The 24,539-nt window shown below is 47.1% G+C and overlaps 3 protein-coding genes across 5 annotated transcripts in view; 2 read left to right on the forward strand and 1 right to left on the reverse strand.

Annotated features, from left to right (window-relative positions):
- Nucleotides 1-24,539, reverse strand: part of ACSL5 (acyl-CoA synthetase long chain family member 5) — a 369,346-nt gene that overhangs the window by 81,536 nt on the left and 263,271 nt on the right. The gene's annotated exons all lie outside the window — the stretch shown is intronic.
- LOC143767541 (guanylate cyclase 2G-like) lies at nucleotides 4,554-10,251 on the forward strand. The gene is made up of 2 exons (XM_077255952.1): nucleotides 4,554-5,243; nucleotides 10,022-10,251. Exons 1-2 carry the CDS (start codon nucleotides 4,874-4,876, stop codon nucleotides 10,249-10,251), a joined length of 600 nt encoding a protein of 199 aa, XP_077112067.1. The 5' UTR covers nucleotides 4,554-4,873.
- LOC143769447 (guanylate cyclase 2G-like) overlaps nucleotides 22,676-24,539 on the forward strand; it is a 34,964-nt gene continuing 33,100 nt past the window's right edge. For 2 of the 3 annotated variants that reach the window (XM_077258029.1, XM_077258030.1), the window contains exons 1-3: nucleotides 22,676-22,873; nucleotides 23,595-23,739; nucleotides 23,857-23,992. In XM_077258029.1, coding sequence (XP_077114144.1) covers nucleotides 22,769-22,873; nucleotides 23,595-23,739; nucleotides 23,857-23,992 — 386 coding nt within the window. In that variant the 5' untranslated portion in view covers nucleotides 22,676-22,768. Of the gene's footprint in view, nucleotides 22,874-23,594; nucleotides 23,740-23,856; nucleotides 23,993-24,539 lie in introns of those variants that run through there. The other variant, XM_077258032.1, reaches the window with a different exon arrangement.

A 24,539-nucleotide genomic window follows, 5' to 3' on the forward strand; every position in this document is an offset into this window, starting at 1 on the left:
ATATCAAAAAATAAAATCCAGGAAATCACATTGTATAAATTATATAAATTTATTAGCATCTTGCAGTGAGAAATAAGTATTTGATCCCTCTGGCAAACAAGACTTAATACTTGGTGGTAAAACCCTTGTTGGCAAGCCCAGCAGTCAGACATTTCTTGTAGTTGATGATGAGGTTTGCTCACATGTCAGGAGGAATTTTGCTCCACTCCTCTTTGCAGATCATCTCTAAATAATGAAGATTTTGATGTTGTCACTTGGCAACTGAGAGTTTCATCTCCCTCCATAAGTCTTCTATGGGATTAAGGTCTGGACACTGGCTAGACCTCTCCATGACCTTACTGTGCTCCTTTTTGAGCCACTCCTTTGTTGCCTTGGCTGTATGTTTTGGGTAATTGTCTTGCTGGAAGACCCAGTCATGACCCATTTTTAATGTCCTGGTGGAGGGAAGGAGGTTGTCACTCTGGATTTTACGGTACATGGCTCCATACATTCTCCCATTGATGCGGTGAAGTAGTCCTGTGCCCTTAGCAGAGAAACACCCCTAAAACATAATGTGTCCACCTCCATGCTTGACAGTGAGGATGGTGTTCTTTGGGTCATAGGCAGCATTTCTCTTCCTCCAAGCACGGCGAGTTTAGTCAATGCCAAAGAGCTCAATTTTTGTCTCATCTGACCACAGCACCTTCTCCCAATCACTCACAGAATCATCCAGGTGTTCATTGGCAAACTTCAGACGGGCTGCACATGTGCCTTCTTGAGCAGAGGGACCTTGCGGCACTGCAGGATTTTAAACCTTTAATTTGTTACCAATGGTTTTCTTGGTGACTGTGGTCCCAGCTGCCTTGAGATCATTAACAAGTTCCCGCCGTGTAGTTTTAGGCTGATCTCTCACCTTCCTCATGATCAAGGATACCCCACGGGGTGAGATTTTGCACGGTGCCCCAGATCGATGTCAATTGAAAGTCATTTTGTATTTCTTTCATTTTCTTACTATTGCACCAACAGTTGTCTCCTTCTCACCCAGCGTCTTACTTATGGTTTTGTAGCCCATTCTTTGTGCAGGTCTATGATCTTGTCCCTGACATCCTTATAAAGCTCTTTGGTTTTGCCCATGCTGTAGAGGTTACAGTCTGACTGATTAATTGAGTCTGTGGACAGGAGTCTTTTATAAAGGAGACTATGTAAGACAGCTGTCTGTAATGCAGGTAACGAGGTGATTAGGAGCATCTAACTGGTCTGTAGGAGCCAGACCTCTTAATGGTTGGTAGGGGATCAAATACTTATTTCTCACTGCAAAATGCAAATAAATACATATAATTTATACAATGTGTGTTTCTGGATGTTATTTTTGATATTCTTTCTCTCAATGTTAAAATTAACCTACCCTTAAAATTATAGACTGTTCATGTCTTTTGTCAGTGGGCAAACTTACAAAATCAGCAAGGGATCAAATACTTATTTCCCAACACTACATTATATACTTGATTAATCACAAACGGACAACGGCAGCATCTTATTATTTAAACAACTCTGTTTATTGCTATAGAAATTAGTGAACAAGGATAAAGTCTTATTTGTATGTAGATGAGAAGTGGGGTCCTGGAGTTGACGTTACCGGTGGGCCCTCCGCACTCCAGTCCAACATTGTATATATTAATATTTCTTATTACATTTGTAAAATCCAGAAATTGATACAATACTAGATATAAATATTAATGTAATAATTCCTAAATGGCCTTGTATCTAATAAATACAAATTATGGAGCTGTTACCATATCATAGACACTATTTCCAGAATAAAATCTGCACAATGGTGTTATGTGATTTCTTGAACTCGGTCTTGAAGATGTAGTCATCGAAGGGTTAAGAAGGAATTAAGGGCCAGTGGGAGAGTGTGGCTGGAGATTGTGGATTTCTGCTAATTAGGACTGTTTAATAGGAGTCATGTAGAAGGCTCTGGAGAATCACCGATATCAGTCAGACACCTCCAGGTATAAGTAGCTGCGGGAGGACGGCGGGTGCTGGAGTCTTCCCTGGACTTGTTCCTTAGCCCATTTCTTGACAATTTACAATGTGGCTTTTCCCATATACAATCTTCATTCTGCAAGTTCTTAATGCAGAACCTGAGTTCATCACTAGTGTTAACTCCACCAAGGGACCCCAGTCTTCCAAAATATTCCTGGGGCTCCAGGCTCCTTGGAACGCCTCGTACCCATTTAGCGCCCAGCGGCTCGGCTCCTCCATCCAGTTGGCTATTGAGAGGATAAACAAGGAATGGGGCGAACATTTCTTTAGTAACAGGACGCTGGAGTTTGTGTACGCTGACTGCAGCTGTAACGCCAAGATGTCTCTCAGCGCGTTCATTCGCCAAGTGGAAGAATTTAATATTGCTGCTTTGTTTGGGCCGGTTTGTCCAGAAGCTGCTGAGGTATATATGTATCATTATTATTATTATTATTAATAATTTTTTGTGTGGTGGGGATTTTGTTTAATAATTTAGGGATCATGCACTTATTTCTGAGTGCCATACGTCATCCTTCTTTATAAAGCCGCCATATAAGTTGCAGAAGTTGTGTCCATAGGTCTTGTCATTGTTGGAATCAGAGAACTGTCCTGGTGTCTAGATTGATACTTTGTGTTGTAATTGTTTCCAACAAAAGATATTGTGTATCGGAAGAGAAAGCTATAATATTGCATTTCTTTTAAATAAATAAAATCTTAGATATAAATAAGATAATTACTTAGAATGGCGATATACACAATATCAGGTTTTATCGGCATGAATATTTGCAGCCCAGCGTCACACATCTGACATGTCACAATTTATTTCAAGTTAACAATTAATAAAAGAAAGAGCTTAACCGAAGAAAATGTTTTATTTGGATGAAAAAGTCGCTGTCATTTCTAGAAACGTCACAAATCAAAATCAGTAGAGCAAGCAAATGTAAGAAACTTTGTGATGTATCTTATGAAAGAAATCTGCATCTTCCTCCACTTATGAGCCACTTCTCCTTTGCTCCTGAATTTATCACTCACTCTGAAAAACTGCTAAAATCCGTACTGCTCAGGGAAAATGGATTATCAGCTCACTGATGGATCATGTTACAGCAGCATATCGTAGTTTATGGAGAAGGGAGGCAGAGGAGCAGGGAGAAGCACAGTGAGAAGCCAAGCATGGGGAGACATAAATTATATTGCTTTTTCCTAAGTGTCTTGTGTCACCCCAGTGCTGGTCACCCTGTCACACTGCTCTGTATATGCTGCCCAGTATCGATGTTCTCTATGTGGCAGCTTTCTAGTAAATGTTTTATACCACCCCAGCACTGGTTTCACAGCTGCATTGCTCAGTACTGCTTTATAATGCCATATATAATACTACTACTACTACTACTACTACTTGTAACAGTTATCTCATTCAAGAGCTAAATTCACAGCTATATTTCTCAGTACTGCTGGATAATGCCCTATTTGCTGCTGCTGCTTCTTGCAGTTATCTCACACAAGAGCTGGATTCACAGCTGCACAGCTCAGTACTGCTGTATAAGGCCCTATTTACACCTGCTCCTTGCAGTTATTATCTTACCAAACAGCTGGATTCACAGATACACTGCTCAGTAATGCTGTATAAGGCCCTATTTACTGCTGCTTCTTGTAGTTATCTCACCCAATAACTGGGTTCACAGCTACACTGCTCAGTAATGTTGTATAAGGCCCTATTTACTGCTGCTTCTTGCAGTTATCTCATCCTAGAGTTGGATTCACAGCTACAAAGTTCAGTACTCCTGAAAAATTTCCTTCATGCTGGTGCTGCTTCTGAACTTGTGCTACATGTAGAGAGGAGAATAGATGTTTCTTGTGCTTATGAATGGGAGTACAGTCTCTACCCACTAACTCCGAGATAGCTAAAAATTAGAGCTAGAACCTGCAGATGGAAAAACTGGTTAAAATTGTAGATACAAGTCATTTCATAGCCATAAACATTGTTATTCCTCGTGTACACATTTATGACAACTTATTCTGAAAAGTCAATGAAACATATAAACTTTCATTGATTTGTTTTCCCTTATAGTGAAATAACTTTATATTATCACCTTAAAGTGAATTTATCATCCCAAGGTAATTTTAAGAACATGTCATCGTGTGTAGTGGAGTAATAACAGTATTCCTGACCACAATGTCACCCGTGTGATACAGTTTTCCCATTTACAAGCTCTGTCTCTAGTAGCTTTTCCCGGGCAGGCATCATTTACTCTGTTGTTCTCGCCCTCAGGAGCACTGCACCTGTGCTGAACCATGGGTCTCCGTGGTAACAGACTACAAACACAATCAGTGCAGTCTGATCCCGCTTTCTTATATTTTTTTCTATTCAGTCTCTTACTTTGTGCTAATGTAATGTTGCAATGGACATTTAGTTGTTTATCCAGAGTTTGAGGACAGAGGAAAGGTAAGATGGCAGCAGGACCAGACTACATGGACGAATTTCTCTCTGCTTCTGCGGAGACACTTAGTCCACATAGGAACTGTAGAAACAAAACAATAATAATTGTTAATGAAAGTTGTTGGACCACTGACAGCTAGCACCACGTATCCTCTGTGGAATTGCTGGGGGTTCCACTGTGGGGATCCCACAGATCCTGAGAGCGAGGGTCTCATGCCTCCTATTTGGATGGAGTGATGGCTGTTGGACACAGACAGCGTCCGTCGCACTCGGCTATCTCCAGCAGTGCCGTAGATAATTACTGGGCTCCTTACTGACGGGGAATTGCAGAGTTATTTTCTTGGGATAAGTAGTGGGGCAGCAGTGCCACCTTTTTGCTGCAAAAAAAGTAAACCATGAAGAAGAAAACATTTTCGTGTTTTACACGTACACTTCATGGTCGTTTTCTGTACACAGGTCACTGGCTTATTGGCCTCATCTTGGAACATTCCAATGTTTGGTTTTGTAAGTCAAACCCCGAAGCTTGATAACACCCGAACCTACGACACCTACGTCAAAATGGTGTCCCCTCTCCAGCGAATGTATGATGCTCTGGAGAAAACCCTGAAACATTTCACCTGGAAGTACGTCGCCTTGCTTGGAGGATCGACCGAAGGGTCAACGTGGGATAAAATCGATGAGTTGTGGACATTACTGGAAAGTCAATTGCCCATAAACTTTGTGATCACGGTCAAGATGAAATGTGACCCCAAAAACCCAGACAGTCTACGAGAGACTCTCAGCTCGGTGGCGTCGCTCGCCAGAGGTAACAATCACATGATTATTATTCATGATACATTGTCATCTCGTTAGACCTTCTTTGCCTATAGCCCCGAGAAGTCAGTATATTTTATTTCAATATTGTAGAGTATTTGGCTAAATAGCAGTGAATGTGCAGTACCAGCCTGTGGCCACTATACAGGTGATGGCGCTGTGCAGTTCCGCTCCACAGCTGATCCCATCTATGAGCCGCCAGCATTGGAAACAGCTGTTTGGCGGTGGTACTGGTCACATCATTGCCATTCTGATACTGATGACCCATCCTAAAGAATGTCCATCAACATAAAAGTACTGGACTACCCCTTTAATAATAAAAAAACCCTGGTTTATTAGGGAAAAGAGAAAACCCCAGCAAAAACACATACTTGGTATCACTGTGATGTAATTACTTGTTCTAGAAAATTATATTGTTATTTATCCTGCACAGTGAATGCTGTTAATAAAAAATATTAAAAAACGAACTATGCTCTAACTGCAGCTTCCGATCATCTCTACTCACAAAACAAATAAATAAAATATGATCAAAACGTTGTATCTGACACAAAATGGCACCAACAAAAAGTAAGAAGCCCTCATAGAGTTCTGTAGAAGTAGGTTCCTTGTGCAAAAGTAGTAAATTGCATCAACGTGCAGAATAAAGTCACTATGTCATTTATTCAGCTCTGTAAAAAATACAATGTAAAAACAATTCCAGATCAATCGTGTTTTGCTCCTGTGTAATAACAAAGTAAGAATTAAAAAGTGATAAAAGTCGTATGACCAAAAATGGGGCCATCGAAACTGATTGTACGAGAAAAGAAAAAGTCTTCATACAGCTCCATCTGTGAAAAAAAGGAAGTTCAGAATATGGAGACTAAAAAAATAAAAACATTTTATCCTTTAGAAGCCAATTAGTAGCAAAACATTAAAAAGATATAATTTTGGTATTTTCATGATTGTGCCGACCAACAGAATAAAGATAAAGGATGAATTAGACTGAACAGTGTTAAAAAAAATGAACAAAATATAGATATATAATTTCATTTTTTTTTTGTTTATTTGGATTCTCTAAGAGTTTCTGACAAGGCTGAAAGTTCTGAGACTGACACAAGTTTTTGTTTTCTTCAGTGTTTTCGATCTTTTAGTCGCTGTTTCTATTGTTACTGACGCACAAGTATATAAATTCCATAAGTTTTGACACTTTTATTGGCAAATCCATAAAGTTCTCAGCGCTGCCTCCTATTCTCCAGACCTCTGCCCCTTATTCTCCAGACCTCTGCCCCTTATTCTCCAGACCTCTGCCCCTTATTCTCCAGACCTCTGCCCCTTATTCTCAAGACTCCTGCCCCTTATTCTCCACACTCCTGCCCCTTATTCTCCACACTCCTGCCCCTTATTCTCCACACTCCTACCCCTTATTCTCCGCACTCCTGCCCCTTATTCTCTGCACTCCCGCCCCTTATTCTCCGCACTCCCGCCCCTTATTCTCCGCACTCCCGCCCCTTATTCTCCGCACTCCCGCCCCTTATTTTCCGCACTCCTGCCCCTTATTCTCTGCACTCCTGCCCCTTATTCCCCACACTCCTGCGCCTTATTCTCCACACTCCTGCCCCTTATTCTCCACACTCCTGCCCCTTATTCTCCGCACTCCTACCCCTTATTCTCTGCACTCCTGCCCCTTACTCTCTGCACTCCTGCCCCTTATTTTCCACACTCCTGCCCCTTATTCTCCGCACTCCTGCCCCTTATTCTCCGCACTCCTGCCCCTTATTCTCCACCTTTCTGCCCCTTATTCTCCGCACTCCTGCCCCTTATTCTCCGCACTCCTGCCCCTTATTCTCCACACTCCTGCCCCTTATTCTCCACACTCCTGCCCCTTATTCTCCGCACTTCCGCCCCTTATTCTCCACACTCCCGCCCCTTATTCTCCGCACTCCCGCCCCTTATTCTCCACACTCCCGCCCCTTATTCTCCGCACTCCCGCCCCTAATTCTCCGCACTCCCGCCCCTTATTCTCCGCACTCCCGCCCCTTATTCTCCGCACTCCCACCCCTTATTCTCCGCACTCCCGCCCCTTATTCTCCACCTTTCTGCCCCTTATTCTCCACACTCCCGCCCCTTATTCTCCGCACTCCCGCCCCTTATTCTCCGCACTCCCGCCCCTTATTCTCCGCACTCCCGCCCCTTATTCTCCGCACTCCCGCCCCTTATTCTCCGCACTCCCGCCCCTTATTCTCCGCACTCCCGCCCCTTATTCTCCGCACTCCTGCCCCTTATTCTCCGCACTTCCGCCCCTTATTCTCCGCACTCCCGCCCCTTATTCTCCACCTTTCTGCCCTCCTCCTGGCATCTGGATATCTGTTTATGAGCAGTTTCTGACTGACGGTCGCCCGTTCTTGTCGCATCAGGGCATGGGGTTATCACAATTTCTGGGATTTAAATGCTTTTGAGGATTGATTGCACAATCTCAATGGGATGAGATCTGGGAAGATTCCTGGCCAAGGACACAAAATATTAATATTTTGTTCACTGAGCCACTTAGTTCTCACTTTTACATTGTGTTCTGATCTCCATCATGGTGGGAAAAGCATCATCATATTATCCTGGATGATGGGAGAAGTTGTTCTTGGAGTATGATTAGATCCCATCCTTAATTATGGATGTGATTTTAGGTATAATTGTGAGTGACCCCTCCATGGACAAGAAGTCTCCGCACATTGTGAATGACCCCCTCCATGGATCAGAAGTCTCCACAGATCGTGAGTGACCCCCTGCATGGATAAGACGTCTCCACACATTGTGAGTGACCCCCCTGCATGGATAAGAAGTCTCCACACATTCTGAGTGACCCCCTCCATGTATAAGAAGTCTCCACACATTGTGAGTGATCCCCTCCATGGACAAGAAGTCTCCGCATATTGTGAATGACTCCCTCCATGGATCAGAAAACTCCACAGATCGTGAGTGACCCCCTGCATGGATAAGAAGTCTCCACACATTGTGAGTGACCCCCTGCATGGATAAGAAGTCTCCACACATTCTGAGTGACCCCCTCCATGGATGAGAAGTCTCCACACATTGTGAGTGACCCCCTCCATGGATGAGAAGTCTCCACACATTGTGAGTGACCCCCTCCATGGATGAGAAGTCTCCACACATTCTGAGTGACCCCCTCCATGGATGAGAAGCCTCCACACATTGTGAGTGACCCCCTCCATGTATAAGAAGTCTCCACACAGTGAGTGACCCCCTCTATGCATGAGAAGCCCCCACACATTGTGAGTGACCCCCTCCATGGATGAGAAGTCTCCACACATTACATCATTCTTCCAGATGTAACAAATAATCTGAAGGGATTATATCTAAAAACACTGAGGCATCAAACATTGTGAGTGACCCCCTCCATGGATGAGAAGTCTCCACACATTCTGAGTGACCCCCTCCATGGATGAGAAGTCTCCACACATTGTGAGTGACCCCCTCCATGGATGAGAAGTCTCCACGCAGTGAGTGACCCCCTCTATGCATGAGAAGCCCCCACACATTGTGAGTGACCCCCTCCATGGATAAGAAGTCTCCACACATTCTGAGTGACCCCCTCCATGGATGAGAAGTCTCCACACATTGTGAGTGATCCCCTCCATGGATGAGAAGCCCCAAACATTGTGAGTGACCCCCTCCATGGATGAGAAGCCCCCACACATTGTGAGTGACCCCCTCCATGGATGAGAAGTCTCCACACATTGTGAGTGACCCCCTCCATGGATGAGAAGTCTCCACACATTGTGAGTGACTCCCTCCATGGATGAGAAGCCCCCACACATTGTGAGTGATCCCCTCCATGGATGAGAAGCCCCCACACATTGTGAGTGACCCCCTCCATGGATGAGAAGTCTCCACACATTGTGAGTGACCCCCTGCATGGATGAGAAGTCTCCACACATTGTGAGTGACCCCATCCATGGATGAGAAGCCCCCGCACATTGTGAGTGACCCCCTCCATGGATGAGAAGCCCCCGCACATTGTGAGTGACCCCCTCCATGGATGAGAAGCCCCCGCACATTGTGAGTGACCCCCTCCATGGATGAGAAGCCCCCGCACATTGTGAGTGACCCCCTCCATGGATGAGAAGTCTCCACACATTACATCATTCTTCCAGATGTAACAAATAATCTGAAGGGATTATATCTAAAAACACTGAGGCATCAAACATTGTGAAAACTCCAATTCATCAGTCTCAAAACTTCTCTCAACATATAGAGAACCAAAACAAATTATTTTATATTATTTACTGTGCAAAAACTGAAAATATAAGTAAACTACCGTGTATATACAGTATATAGTTATCATTGCCATTATTGTTCTAACACTTTATTTGATAAAAGTTATATATACTTTAAAATGAAGCCACTGGCAAATATAACTCATCCTGAAAACAAAATAAAATCAAACCTTCATGTGATTATGTCACTAAAAAATTTAAACGTTATGGCTGCCGATGCATGACAATAAAAAAAATGTAAAAAATAAAATGGTCTGACCTAAAACTTAAAGAGACTCCATAGTTTATGCCAGTTTGGAAATTAAAGTTACAGTAAAACAAATTGTAGACAAGGATGATGGGGAGATGAGGGGGTGCAGTTACAGCCTCTGTGACTGTGACACTGCATGCTGTGAGAGGGAGGAGAGAGCAGAAATGGGGACAAATGCTCAGGACCTTGCACGCAGCACTACAGTAATATGCAGGTGTGAACTGTGCCTTATCTTGCCTTCCTTACTCACAGTCATCGTACTTGTGGCAAATTCTGAGGACTCCAGGCTGATCCTGCTGGAAGCAGAAAAACAGGGGTTGATAGATGGAATTTTTGTCTTTATCATGATGCAGCAGTTTGAAGTCAGCGGATTTCTGGTGAGTCCAGACGAGATTTTCCATATAAAACATCATTTATTGAAGATTTACTGTACACATGAACTAGATAAGAGGAATGCAGCTTCGTTCAGAGGGTCGTCTTAATGGGGTTTCCCGCTGCTGCTCATGTCCACATATCGATGATGTGGTGTCAGCAGTGCACAATCTGCAGGTATCTGCCCACACAACATGAGACCCGATCACTTCCCGATACAAACGTAAGCAGCATCGGACTGCCCCTTTAATCTTTTTCTGTGAAAACAGAGCATTAGATATTTTGTTGCACCCATTTACCCCCTATTTTCATTAGCTACAGTTTTATACGCTATTGTTTCATAGTCCAGACGTAAGACGTTCAGTGTAGTAACAGTTGAATGCCTCATAAGGCTACATTTTTCCAGATGCCTGTGCACCATCGTCCAAAAATGTATCCCGTGACTGCACTACATTTCAGCCATAATATATTCTACTTTCAGACTTACATTATAATGAATCGTTTCAGCTTTTCTCACAAAGACCAGATCACTTTCCTGTAAAGTGGTGAGTTTTGCATAAAACCATGCAAAGTCGTTAGTGACTGTCAGCAGGATTTTGATATTTAAACTGTGAGCAGCATAACATAGAAGCAGACAGCCAGATTCCAGGTGTCTGTCACTTGCTCAGCAGTTTTCTGTAGTTTCAATACTATCCGTGTTTTATCAGCAGGAGATTATCACTGCAGGACTAGGTGTCACCTGCAGGCCAGTCCAGACAATCTGTGTAACCCCACCCACACCACTGATTGGTAGCTTGGTGACAATGTGCAATGTACAGAGGAAGCTGCCAATGAGTGGTGTGGGCAGGCTATACACTGGTCATCGTTCTGAGCACTGTTACATCTATAGCAGATAGAAAAATGATACAAGTACACCATAATCTAGAAGATGTGCACACAGACACTTAGGATTTATTTACACATACAGATAATTGTTTTAAAGATTAACACCTCGATGTAGTGTATGTAGTGAGCTCCCCTAGTGCTGGCTGCATAAATCTGTATGTAGTGAACTTCCTCTAGTGGTGACTGTATAAATCTGTATGTAGTGAACTTCCTCTAGTGGTGACTGTCACGATTCACACCGTGACTGTCAAGATCCCTTAGCCGCTGCCCACAATATGTCACGGATTGGGGTGACTTTAGACCAGCAGACGGCTATCACATGTGCAGGGGGGCTTATCCTAGTTATCCCTCCACTGCCACAACGTGATGAAAAAAGAACACACACGAGGCTATTGACCTCTTGTTTACAGCAGGGGCTTATTTTAGGTATCCCACTGCTCTTCAATATACCATGAACTGCAGGGATTTGTGTCTATCCCGCTTACAGTTCCACTTAACACTTGCAGCTCTCTGGCGCCCCCCTTACTCTCAGGTCAGATTAGGTACTGCACCTGGGGTAATTAGTCGCCAGAAAGGCTGCCTGCTATGTACTGGCTATTGGGCGCACTACAGCAACGCGATAACTACTCCCACTCAGGCAGGAACAATAATTGTCAAGCCGCAGTCGCTACAGTGACCCCCCAACAGCCGGCACACGGTAAGCTGCCACCAGCGCCGATTAAACGGGTTCGGCTGCTAACCCCCAAAATAGTAGCGTAATTCCCTTCAGAGACAGGGTACGGTTTAGGGCAGGAAGAACGAACTAGTATTAAAGAGTATACCCCATAAATGATTTTTAGGCAGTGTTTATAAAATATTTTACAAAGATGTTACAAATGAGACAATTGCAAATATGTACAAGGTAATTATGAAAATAAAAGGATTAAATTAAGAAAAGATAACACTCACATATTCTCAGATCATTGCATTGCAGGCAACCAGACATCCCAGCTCATTTGTCGTGCTGCTCAGGCCTCACAGGAAAAGACAAGAAGAAGGAGCTGGGGATCTGGCCACAAACTTAAGACCTACAGCTAGTGACATCACAGAAAGGGCTGGCTTTTCCAGATCCTCCTACCTTTCAGTCTGAGTACTTTGAATACAAATTGGTCTAATGCTTATAACTCCGTTCCAGTACATATCAGAATCATATCACACCCAGCATTCAGCTTGTATTAACATGAGCTTTCTTATGAGATCAAATATGTCCTATTATTTACAGAGCAATCCCTACTTCTTCACCAGAGGGAGCTACAAGCCTGTGATTAGAGTCATTGATAGATCCACCGAGAGAGAATAAGAACATCTCTTTTCGTGTTTTTAACGTAAACGGTTTGCGCAATATCTTACAAAAATGGAACAAAAGACTTTCATGATTCTAGAAGTTTCTCTAACAGTTCTTGCTAACACAAATTTCCCTTGCAGCTATGACCGTCGTAAATACCTTCCGTCAATAAAACTCCCCCACAAGGCAAGCTCTGCTACACAGACAGTTAGAACCACAGGGAAGGAAAGAGAACCAGAGAGAGGGGGGGTTTAGCCCCCGCATGCTAGCAAGAAAACTAACTTATGATATTTCATACCATATCGTGACAGTGACTGTATAAATCTGTATGTAGTGAGCTCCCTCTAGTGGTGGCTGTATAAATCTGTATGTAGTGAGCTCCCTCTAGTGGTGACTGTATAAATCTGTATGTAGTCAGCTCCCTCTAGTGGTGGCTGTATAAATCTGTATGTAGTGAGCTCCCTCTAGTGGTGACTGTATAAATCTGTATGTAGTGAGCTCCTCCTAGTGGTGGCTGTATAAATCTGTATGTAGTGAGCTCCCTCTAGTGGTGGCTGCATAAATCTGTATGTAGTGAACTTCCTCTAGTGGTGACTGTATAAATCTGTATGTAGTGAGCTCCTCCTAGTGGTGGCTGTAGAAATCTGTATGTAGTGAGCTCCCTCTAGTGGTGACTGTATAAATCTGTATGTAGTGAGCTCCCTCTAGTGGTGACTGTATAAATCTGTATGTAGTGAACTCTTTTATTATAAAAATACAAAACTTACAATCAATAAATAGCACAAATCAAAACCCCAGCAAAAGCAACTGTCCGAGTTCAACATTACCACCCCCCCCAGTCCAAAGCAAAGTCCAAGTCCAGCATAACTGCCCCCAGTCAAAGCAACCCCGCAAAAGAAAACAAAACTGCCTTCTTCTTTCTCAGAGAAGCTTCCTCCATCTTTCTTTCTTATGTTGTTTTCCGTCCTTTACTCGTCTTTTCACTTTTTATCCATCCAGATCTCCTCCTCCCCAGGTTACATCACCCAAGGAGAGAAGAAACATTTTATTAATACACACGCACATACACACTTCATACCAAACCTGACAAAGAAAAACTCTGGTCCATCGCCCAAAAAGAAACATTATAGCCACCTGGCTTAAACACATCTATCTAAATCACACAAAACACATTTTTTTTTCCTTTTTATCTATTTTATAATTTTTTTTTTTTAATATATATATATATATATATATATATATATATATTTTTTTTTTACACAGCAAACACAACTATAAACAACCTACCACCAAACCCACACAATACAAAAATTAGCTCACCGAGGAACTTATATCCTCTTGCCTACAAGACAGGATCATCACATTACAATACAATGCTACATAACTCTATATACAACACTTACCCAGAGCCAGGATTGGTGCCTGTAAGCCCTATATCAATAATTCACTTCTGCAAAACAAAAATCTGATAGTGAAAAGCCCCAGCCCGCCACCGGGAAACCGGAGATGACAGGCTTCTACCCTAACAATCCTTACCCTACCAGCCGTCCATACCTGTCTAGACATCTGTCCCTATTTATCTGCCTACCTTTCCCTGTCTCTCCCTGCCTGACCCTACGACCCTACCTAACTCACCGCGTGCCTACCTAACTGTCCCTAGGCTGTCCCTATCCTGTCCCTAACTATCTACCTGTCCCTACTGAAGCTATCTACCTGTCCCTATCATTTACCTGCTTATCTAAGCCCTAGGTACATTAAATGAGAACCCTCTCCAGAGAAGAGAGGCCCTCGCTGCACCCAGCCTGTCATACTCCAGAGAGCGCACCTTCACCAGGCCACCCAGAATGTTCCTAACAACCTCGTCCCTGGGGAGGATTTTCTGCTGAGTTGACACTAAGCACCGTGCGTTCCACGTGTAAAACCTGACGACTAAACTGACTAGAAATAAAGTGCCCCGATCTCGGCCACCCAGGGATCCGAAGGCCCCATACGCCCACTCCGCATAGGAAAGGTGTGCCAGCCGAGGCCAGCCTATGGAAGCACCCACCCTGTTGTAGACCCCTGTATTAAAAGGACACTGAAGGAGGAAGTGCTCCATGCTTTCCAGCGTGTCGCAACACCCCTCACGGGGACAACCCCGATCATCGGAGTTCCTACACTTCAGGTTGTCCCTTACATACAGTTTCCCATGGAAGCAGCGCCAAGCCAAGTCCCAAAACTTCAAGGGGACCCGTGTAGAATTCAATAACCTCAGCCCACCCTCCAGATCCCGACTTGGGCAATCTTTGAGCACAAGAGGCTTCTGGAAATGGGTCAACAGGACCCTCCTGTCAAGGAATTTCCTCGACATGGTCCTGATCTCCCACATTCCCAGACCCCACCGGCGGATCACCTTCAGAACCGGGGTAGCGTAAGCCGGGAGATGCCCGTGCGGTGTGCGCAGGTCCTTCACTTGCCCTCCTGTCTCCCATTCCTGGAAGAAGGGTCGAAGCCATCCCCTGCAGGAGAATACCCACGGAGGAGCCCTCTCTGACCAGAGGTTGGCGATGTTAGTCTTGACAAAAGTGTTTATTAGAAACACCACTGGGTTGACCATACCCAACCCTCCTAGTCTCCTCGTGCGGTACGTGACCTCCCGCTTGACTAGGTTCAGCCTATTTCCCCATAACATCTGGAAAAACAGGCTGTAGACCCGTGTCCAGAGCGGCTCTGGCAACATGCAGACACTGCCCAGGTATATTAACAAGGGTAGCAAAAAACCCTTAACCAGGCTAACCCTTTCCCTCAGGGTCAAAGACCAACCCTTCCATTGGTCCACCTTCTGGGCGGCGATCTTAAGTCTGCCCTCCCAATTTTGCTGGGGGTAGTCCCCAGGGCCAAATTCGATGCCTAGGATTTTTGCCGATGCCTGGGGCTCTGGAAGAGTGTCCGGGAGACCAAAACTAGGGTCACCCCCTCCCAGCCAGAGACTCTCACACTTTTCCTGATTAATTCTGGACCCAGAAGCCTCCGAGTAGCGATCAACCTCAGACATGACCCACTCCGCCTCCTCACCCGAGGACACGAAAAGGGAGACGTCATCGGCATACGCTACCACCCTCAGAGTGGCTTCCGGGGCCACCTGGTCCATCCTGACTCCCGCCAACGGCCCACGCTCAATCCTCCTTAAAAGGGGATCTATTGCGAACACGTATAACAGTGGGCTCAATGGACAGCCCTGGCGGACCCCAGACCCAACCTCAAAAGGGCGGCCAGACCAACCATTCACGAGCGGGAAAGTCTCTGCCCCCGCGTACAAGATCTTTAGCCAATTTACAAACCCCCCAGGCAGACCGTACCTCAGAAGGACGGACCAGAGGTACTCATGGTTAACCCGATCAAAAGCCTTCGCCTGGTCTAAGGACAGCAAGTACCCCTTCCAGTGACCTGCCCTGCCCTGCTCCACTGCCTCTCGGACACCGAGCACAGCACTAAACGTACTGCGGCCTGGAACAGAGCAGTGCTGGGCCCCCGAAAGGAGCCGGGGTGCAAACTTCACCAGCCGTTTGAACAGCACCTTTGCCAGAACCTTCCGGTCCGTATTGAGAAGCGCTATGGGACGCCAATTCTCAATACGGGACGGGTCCTTACCCTTTGACAGGATAATCAGGGCCGACTGCCTCATTGACTGGGAAAGAGCGCCCGAGGAGAGACACTCGTTAAACACCTCGGTCAAGAGGGGGACCAAGGAGTCCCTAAATGTCTTATAAAACTCGGATGTTAAGCCATCCGGACCTGGCGATTTCTTAGGCCGAAGCCCATCAATGGCCAGTCGCACTTCCTCTTCCCTGATTGGTTCTGTCAAAACGTGAAGCGAGGGGTCATCTCCTGGCTCAGGGATGGCCTCGGCCAGGAAAGCCGACATCACGTTCCGATCCAGATCCCTCTTCCCCAAGAGGTGTGAGTAGAAAGATCTGATCACCTCCAGGATCCCTGATTTGGATCTGTTCAGGGAACCCGTATCGTCGACCAAACCTGTCACCACCTTACAACTCACTGACATCTTACAGTTTCTGTAGGGGTCAGGCGAGCGGTACCTCCCGAAATCCCTCTCAAAAACCAAAGATGTGTGCCTATCGTACTGACACCTCTTGAGTAAAGACTTTACTCTGGAGATCTCCTCACGGTCACCTCCAGCCGAGACGAGATGTTCGAGTTTCCTCCTCAGTTCCCGATACAGGCGGTACCTGCTCAGGCTCCTGAGGCTCGAGAGCTGGCGGAAGAAACTCGCAACCCGATCCTTGAACATCTCCCACCACTCTGACTTATCGCTACAGAGATCCAAAAGCGGTACCTGGCTCTGAAGAAAGTCCTCAAAGAATTGTCTTATCTCTGCTTCTTCCAAGAGGGACGAATTCAGCTTCCATAGTCCCCTTCCCATCCAAGGGGTTTCTGAAACATTCAGAGAAAAAGAAATCAGACAGTGATCGGAGAACTCCACCTCAACAACGGACACTGCTGAAGAGATGGCTTCCTCCTTTAAAAAAAACCTGTCTATCCTAGACCTACAATTACCTCTATGAAAGGTGAAACCACAGTGACCTGGGGTGTGCCGGATGTGGACATCCACCAGGCGAGCGTCACTAGCTATGCTATTAAGAGTATAAAGGCCCCGTCTCACATAGCGAGATCGCTAGCGAGATCGCTGCTGAGTCACAAGTTTTGTGACGCAACAGCGACCTCCATAGCGATCTCGCTATGTGTGACACGTACCAGCGACCCGGCCCCTGCTGCGAGATCGCTGGTCGTGTCGGAATGGCCTGGACCTTTTTTTGGTCGTTGAGGCCCCGCTGACATCGCTGAATCGGTGTGTGTGACACCGATCCAGCGATGTCTTCACTGGTAACCAGGGTAAACATCGGGTTACTAAGCGCAGGGCCGCGCTTAGTAACCCGATGTTTACCCTGGTTACCAGCGTAAATGTAAAAAAAAACAAACAGTACATACTCGCCTTTCGGTGTCCAGGTCCCTTGCCGTCTGCTTCCTGCTCTCACTGACTGCCGCCGTACAGTGAGAAGTGAGAGCACAGCAGTGACGTCACCGCTCTGCTCTCACTGTACGGCCGGATCTCAGTCAGAGCAGGAAGCAGACGGCAAGGGACCTGACGGACATCAGATAGTGAGTATGTACTGTTTGTTCTTTTTGGTAACCAGGGTAAACATCGGGTTACTAAGCGCGGCCCTGCGCTTAGTAACCCGATGTTTACCCTGGTTACCCGGGTGCTGCAGGGGGACTTCGGCATCGTTGAAGACAGTTTCAATGATGCCGAAGTCGTTCCCCTGATCGTTGGTCGCTGGAGAGAGCGGTCTGTGTGACAGCTCCCCAGCGGCCACACAGCGACTTACCAACGATCACGGCCAGGTCGTATCGCTGCTCGTGATCGTTGGTAAATCGCTTAGTGAGACGGGGCCTTTACTATCATAAGCCAGCCGGTCAATGGAGCCTCCCCTATCACGAAGCCTTGTGACAGTGTTAAAGTCACCTCCAAAGACCACTTGCCGACTCGTAAAAAGATAGGGCTTAATCTTCAGGAAGAGACATTTACGGTCCCACTTTGACTGCGGACCATAGATGTTAATGAGCCGAAGCTCCTGTCCCCTCATGAAGACGTCTAAGACCAGGCACCTCCCCATTTCTACCTCGATAACTCTCCGGCATTCAACCGATGCAGTCTTAAAAAGGACTGCCACCCCGCTACACGGCTCGGCCGCAAGAGACCAGTACGAAGACCCGCACCTCCACTCGCTCTCCGCCTTGCGTATGGCCCCCATATCCGTAAGCCTGGTCTCCTGCAAAAACAAAATTTCAGCCTCAAATCGGGTGAGAAAATCAAAGGCCGCAAATCTAGCCGCATCAGACTTTATACTAGCGACATTAATGGTCGCTAGAGTCAACGGGGTGGGTGCCGCCATCATGAGTGATCAAGTTAGATGGCCTTTTTCTTCCCCCCACCCTTTTTCTTAGCCCGCTCATCTCCGGACGATGAAGCCCCCCCTCTTCTTTTCAGAGAGACAGAGGTATCCATCCCTCCCACCTCTTTCTCATCTCCGGACCCAGGGTCGTCCCTACCTCCCGAGGAAGACACACCCCCTGGAGAAGGGACTCCCCCGCCTCCCAAAGGCCCTCCCGATGTTACCTCCGGAACCTCACCCCCGACTCCCGTCTCAGCAGGATCGTCAAGGGCTTGGAACCGGTTGGAGAGGGGGATCAGAGGGGAGTTGGTGGGACCTTCCTTAGGCACCTTGGTCAGGGAAGAAGATTTTCCACCTTTTTTATTCTTCTTTTTTTTACTTTTAGCACACTTGGCACTCTTGGTACCCATTTCTTTTGGCTGTTCCCCTCCATCCTCATCAAAACTTTCATATTGAGAGGCATCTGAGAGATCAGCCACTTCCTCATTCTCCATCCGTCTGATCTCCTCATTCACCGCTTCCTCCCCTGGGGCCTCAGTGACATGGGCCGTCGCGTCGGAGGAGGGGGCAGCCATTACCCCAGTTTCCCGAGGCTCCTCCTGCCCCCTGCCCTCCTGACGCCTTGCCTGCCTCCGCTGGTAAGAGGGGCCCCTCGCCCTGCCATTCCTCATCGGCCCCTCAGCTCCTCCCCCGCTGCCACCTCCAACCTCTGCAGAAGTTGCACCGCCAGGAACTTCCTCGCGGCTCCCCTCCGCCCGGCCGGCCATGGCATTAGAGAAGGAACGAGGGCAGCGGCTGAACGGGTGACCTAGATCACCACACAGGTGACATCGAATGACACCACAGGATGCGGCGAGGTGACCCACCTCGCCACACAAGGCACATTTCTGCACCTTGCAGCCCGCGCTGAAGTGGCGAGGATCACCGCACCTGTGGCATACCTTCGGCTGCCCCTGGTAGAAGACCAGAATCCGATCCCTTCCCAGGAAAGCCGAGGAAGGGATGTGGGTGACAGTGCCACCTGAACGCTTCAACTTTACCATGAAGGTCCAGCCTCCTGACCAGATACCAAAATCGTCCCGGTTCTTCTTAGGGACCTCCACAACCTCGCCGTAGCGGCTCAACCAGGTCATTATGTCAACGCCAGAAAGAGACTCATTACATGTTAAAACGGTCACTTTCTTCGGCCCACTTTGGCGAGAAATTGCTTCCACAGCGAACCCTCGCCAGCCAGGCTCCTCTTTTACCAGCTCATAATTCGACCAAAAGAGCTCCAAGCCCTCCGGCCGAACAAAGCTGATATCAAAGGTGGAGGTCCCAAAAGGATGTATCAGAGCAAAGATGTCAATAGCTCTGAAGTCCATCTTCATGAGGAGCTTCACCACATTTGTCCTGGATGGACACGCCTCATCGCCCCTCCAGCGAAGACGAACCACATTTCTCCTGGAGACCCCCTGCCCGGCTGTCGGGAGGGACCACACGGTCTCCCCCCCCCTTTTCTCTTGGAAGGCAGCTAGACCAAACTTATCTAGCCAGTAGGACAACGCCACCTCTCTTCCCTCTACATTGATCGTCCGCTCCCCTTTTTTGAGGGCCTCCAGGAAACGGTGGCGAAAAGCCTCATTCCCTGGGTCCGGAGATGAGGAAGACCCCTGTGGAACCCCAGCGGCAGCAGCCGCATAACTAATGGCGGCTGCAGGTGAGGGGGACGATGGACCAGCCCCTATATTCCCTGAACCCTCAACCTCACAGTCAACCATCTCCACCTCACTTACCTCAGCCTCACCATTTTCACTGGTAGAAATCACCGCACTGGCACCATTCACACCAACCATACCTCCAGCAGAAACCGCCCCTGACCCGTCACCATTATCACAGACACTATTCACACCATTTGCACCACTACCATTCTTATTTACATTTTTGTTTGCATTTTTTTTTCTGCTTTCTGCTGGGATTGTTATTTGCAGTGCAGCTGCCCCTTTAAGATCCATACTGCAGGGTTTGATTACCACACCCTGCTTTTCAGCAGAGCATGTGCTGGCAGCTGCAGACTGTTGCTCCAGCCTCTCCTGCAGACCATCTCCACGCTGTGTGCACTTCACCGCCGGGTCCCCCACAGATACAGGTGACACACATGCAGAGGACCCCGGCGGTGCGACCCCCTCCGGCGAGGGTGCGATCCGGTCCGGCATTACCGCAGCCATTACAGCTGCACCCGAGATGAGAACCGGTGCCGGGGTCCCGGATTTTGACCCAGCATCTGATCTGCATGTGGGGGACCCCGACACCACAGCACACGCCGCCGATGATGCGGCCCCGGCTGACAGCGCACCGCCAACACTGCGGGGAGCCGTGACCACCGGCAAGGTACCCACAGCCTCCACCCCCCGAGCGTCAGCGGGTGCAGCAGGCACCAGGCCGTCCCCCATTTCCACAGAGGATCGGGCCTGGACACCCCCACAGATCTTATTACTGCCCGCCACAGGGCCACACTCCAGACCATGCACACTGTCCGGCTCTGCAGCCGCATGCCCACTCTCGCCCCCTCTGCTACCGCCAGCAGAGACGGCGACCTGCGCCATACGACTTGTACTCTCCCCGCTCCCTCGCACCGGACCCACTGCAGGTCCCGGGCCGGGGTGGGTAGCGGGCTCCACACAGCGGGACCGGGGGGTCCCAGGAAGGGGGACAAACACCAACCTCTCCTCCGATGTTTTCTTCCTTTTTTTGCTTTTCTTTTTCCCCCTCCTGGTTGCCTCGTCCCCGCAGACCTCATCCCCAAACTTCAGGTGGGCATAGTTTACTGGGGACTCTAGCTGACGGATCTGCTGCAAGACGAGGCAACCCCCACTACTGCTGTTATCGCTGCTGCTATCATCCGCATCACCCCCATCATCCTCTGAAATGCTATTGTCTGATGGGAGTGGGACCTGCACTGGATCTATCCCGCTGTGTGTGGCCTGGAGATCACTTACCAAGCCCCCAGGTGGGTACGGCGCCTCCTCCATCTCCTCATGGTCCACCTCCTCCACCTGGGTCGGACGCCGAGACCCCTCTGGCTCCTTTGCAGCAGCCATGTTGTGGAATCGGTCCTCATTTTCCAGTTTTTCCCGGAAGGGCCCGCTGTTGTTCAATATCGCCGCTCTCCGGGCTTCCATGCCCTCAATGCAGATCCTCAGGCTGGATATCCTGGCTGTCAGGGCAGACTTCTCTGTGCGGGAGGCTCTGCTTGCAGCTTGCCTCACCTCCTTCAGCTCCTCCCGGAGTCTCCTCAGGGTCTTCCCAGCCTCCTCATACTCGCTGAGGTACGCATGGACGCGGGAGCCATAGCTGGTAACCGGCTCCCGTGCGGCCCTAGTGCCCCAATCCTTCGGCACCGCCGCCGCTGCACCTCTGCGAGTACTCCGCTCACCTCCGGGAGGAGACACCACAGTGGCCCTCGCCTCAGCCTTAGGGGCTTTGCAGCCCTCCTGGGTCTTCCTGGGCTCCTCCATGTTTTGGGCCTTGCCAGATCGGGTGACCCTCTTTGCCGGTAGCAATGAGCTCCCACCCCTCGCCGGCTTAGACCGAGGGGTGGGAGACGGGGACTCAGCCCCACAGTCCATCCACTACACCCCTCTCTTTCCTGGGTCAGAGAGGGGGGGGAATTACTGGGTGGAAAAAAAAAACTGGTTACTCTCCTGGAGCAAACAGACCAGCACCTTCCTCCACAGACTACAAGCTCCTAGTGGTGGCTGTGTAAATCTGTATGTAGTGAGCTCCCCCTAGTGGTGACTGTATAAATCTGTATGTAGTGAGCTCCCCCTAGTGGTGGCTGTGTAAATCTGTTTGCAGTGAGCTCCCCCTAATGGTGGGTACAGTCAGGCAGCATATTAGCATTGACCGCTATGCCTATGCAGAGAATTTGGAGTTCTGTATCACAAATTGCCTTTGTTTAAGGGGCAATACATGTGAATCAATAATTCTGAGGATCAAGTGTAACAAAGTTGCTAAATAAAAAGAAAAATGATAGCATTATGGTAAATTCATTAGATACATAGAAGCAGACATACATCTTGCATATTTAGTTAAAAAAAAAACAAATATGTAGAAGAATTATAGACAAAAATAACATTGCTAAATGCACATGTGACATTATGGAGACAGAGGACTTTATGACAATATCAACCCAGAAAGGGTTAATAGCACTGGCTATAATGGTCCTGTCCTGGAGAATAAGTGACTCTCTGTTAATATTCTACAACTGATGAATAAATATATGACCACAATGTTACACATGCACATCTGGTCACACCGGCCGTGTATAATCAATCGATCACATCATTGGTGTTGTCTGTCATATTTCCCTGCAGCCGGTAACAATGACATTATCATTCTGTGTGTTTACTTTAGGATAGTTTTTGGAAGGATACTTTAATCAATGAAAAGAATGAGACCATTGTCCGGGCCTATGAGGCCGTTCTCATGATAGCGCTGAACTCCTCCTACAGTTACACGTCTTTCATGAAGCAGGTGTACGAAAAGCTGAAGGGCGCCCCCTTCTACAGTGAGATCGAGGCCGAGGACCAGGTGATGGCACTACACACTGCAGCCAGCAGGTGGCACTGCCACTATTCATTTCCACCAATCCACACTTTAGATTTCTGTCTTCTACAGTCCCACAATGATTGATTGCTCGGCTTTGTAAAATGTTACTAATTATCTGCTATCGGGCAGTCACCAAGCTTTCCTACACGTGTGGAAAACTTCTCCTATGTACAGTATTGATAGCAGAAATTCATTTTGCTGTTCACATGAGGAATTTTCTGAGCTTTGTCTTTCCTGGAGAGGTTATGTAAAAATTCTTGGAAGCAAAAAAAAATAAAAAATTGTATGTCACTTTTTTGAAGCGCATCCTGATGGAAACCTTTCCAAATTAGACATTACGCAAAAAAATGGCTTAAAATAAGACTATGCACACAGAGTTTTCAAGGAGTTTTTGGAGCAGAAAATGAGTAAGAACTCGAAATCCTCTTCCAAATCTTAAAACTCTTCAAAAACGTTGCGTTTATGTTCAATTTCTGCTCAGAAAATTCAGCTGAAAGACTCTGTGCGCACATAACCTAACGATTCAGGAAAAAAGTTTTCCAAAACTTTTCAAAAACCTCCCCAGCAAAAGAAAAAAACTTTTAAAATTTCCCAAAGCAGGAGCGTTTTCCAGCTGAAAAACTGGAGCATAATACAGGGCGTAACGGGAAAAGCCTTAGTCTCCGTAGTCTGAGAATGCTGACCGCTCACATCTGTGTTGCAGATTAGCCCTTACGCCGCTTATCTCCATGATTCCGTCTTAGTATTTGCCTTGGGATTGCGGGAAATTCTAAGGCGGGGGCGAAACATCACCGATGGGCGAGCCTTGGTTGAAAGCCTTAGAGGATACAATGAATCCCAGCTGTATGGTAAGAAGAGCGCGGACTGGGAGAGAGGTCCGTCCTCCGAGCAGCAGCTTAGGGGACATGTACAGATGGCGGATCACATGGACCTGTCTGATGGGCTCTTACTTCTGTGCTGCGCAGGGGTGACCGGGCTGCTGAGCATTGACGAGAACGGAGAGCGCTTTATCGATTACTCTGTCTATGACCTGCAGCTGGTCGGCAACCTGACTCGCTTTGTGCCGGTTCTACAATATGACAGCTACAGGAGAGAGATCAGGTATGTACATGTCTGCGCATCACAACGCAAAAAGTATGTGAACCCCGTCTAAATTCATCCACACATGGCTTCAGTATCTTTCATCCTCATCCTAATAATTTCTTTGATTTATAATTGTATACAATGCCATAGTTTCAGGCAGGTCCTAGATAACTATAAAAGTATCCAGATAAAATGTATATACACAGCTCTGGCAAAAATGAAGAGACCACTGCTAAATGTTCAGTTTGTCTGATTGTTCTCTTTATATCTTTGAGTAAAATGTAAATTGTTCTTTTATTCTATAAACTTCTGACCACATGTCTCCGAAGTTCCAAGCAATACATATTGTATTTATTTTCTGAAAAGGACAAATGGTCAAAATAAAAAAATAAAAAAATCCATTGCTTGCAGACCACATAAAATACAAGAAAACAAGTTCATAATCATTTATAAACAACAATACTAATGTTTTAACCCAGGAAGAGTTCAGAAATCAATATTTTGTGGAATAACCATGATTGTTAATCCCAGCTTTCCTGCGTCTTGGCAGTTTTCCACCGGTCTC

The sequence above is a fragment of the Ranitomeya variabilis genome, chromosome 4, assembly GCF_051348905.1.
Source record: "Ranitomeya variabilis isolate aRanVar5 chromosome 4, aRanVar5.hap1, whole genome shotgun sequence".
Taxonomy (NCBI): domain Eukaryota; kingdom Metazoa; phylum Chordata; class Amphibia; order Anura; family Dendrobatidae; genus Ranitomeya; species Ranitomeya variabilis.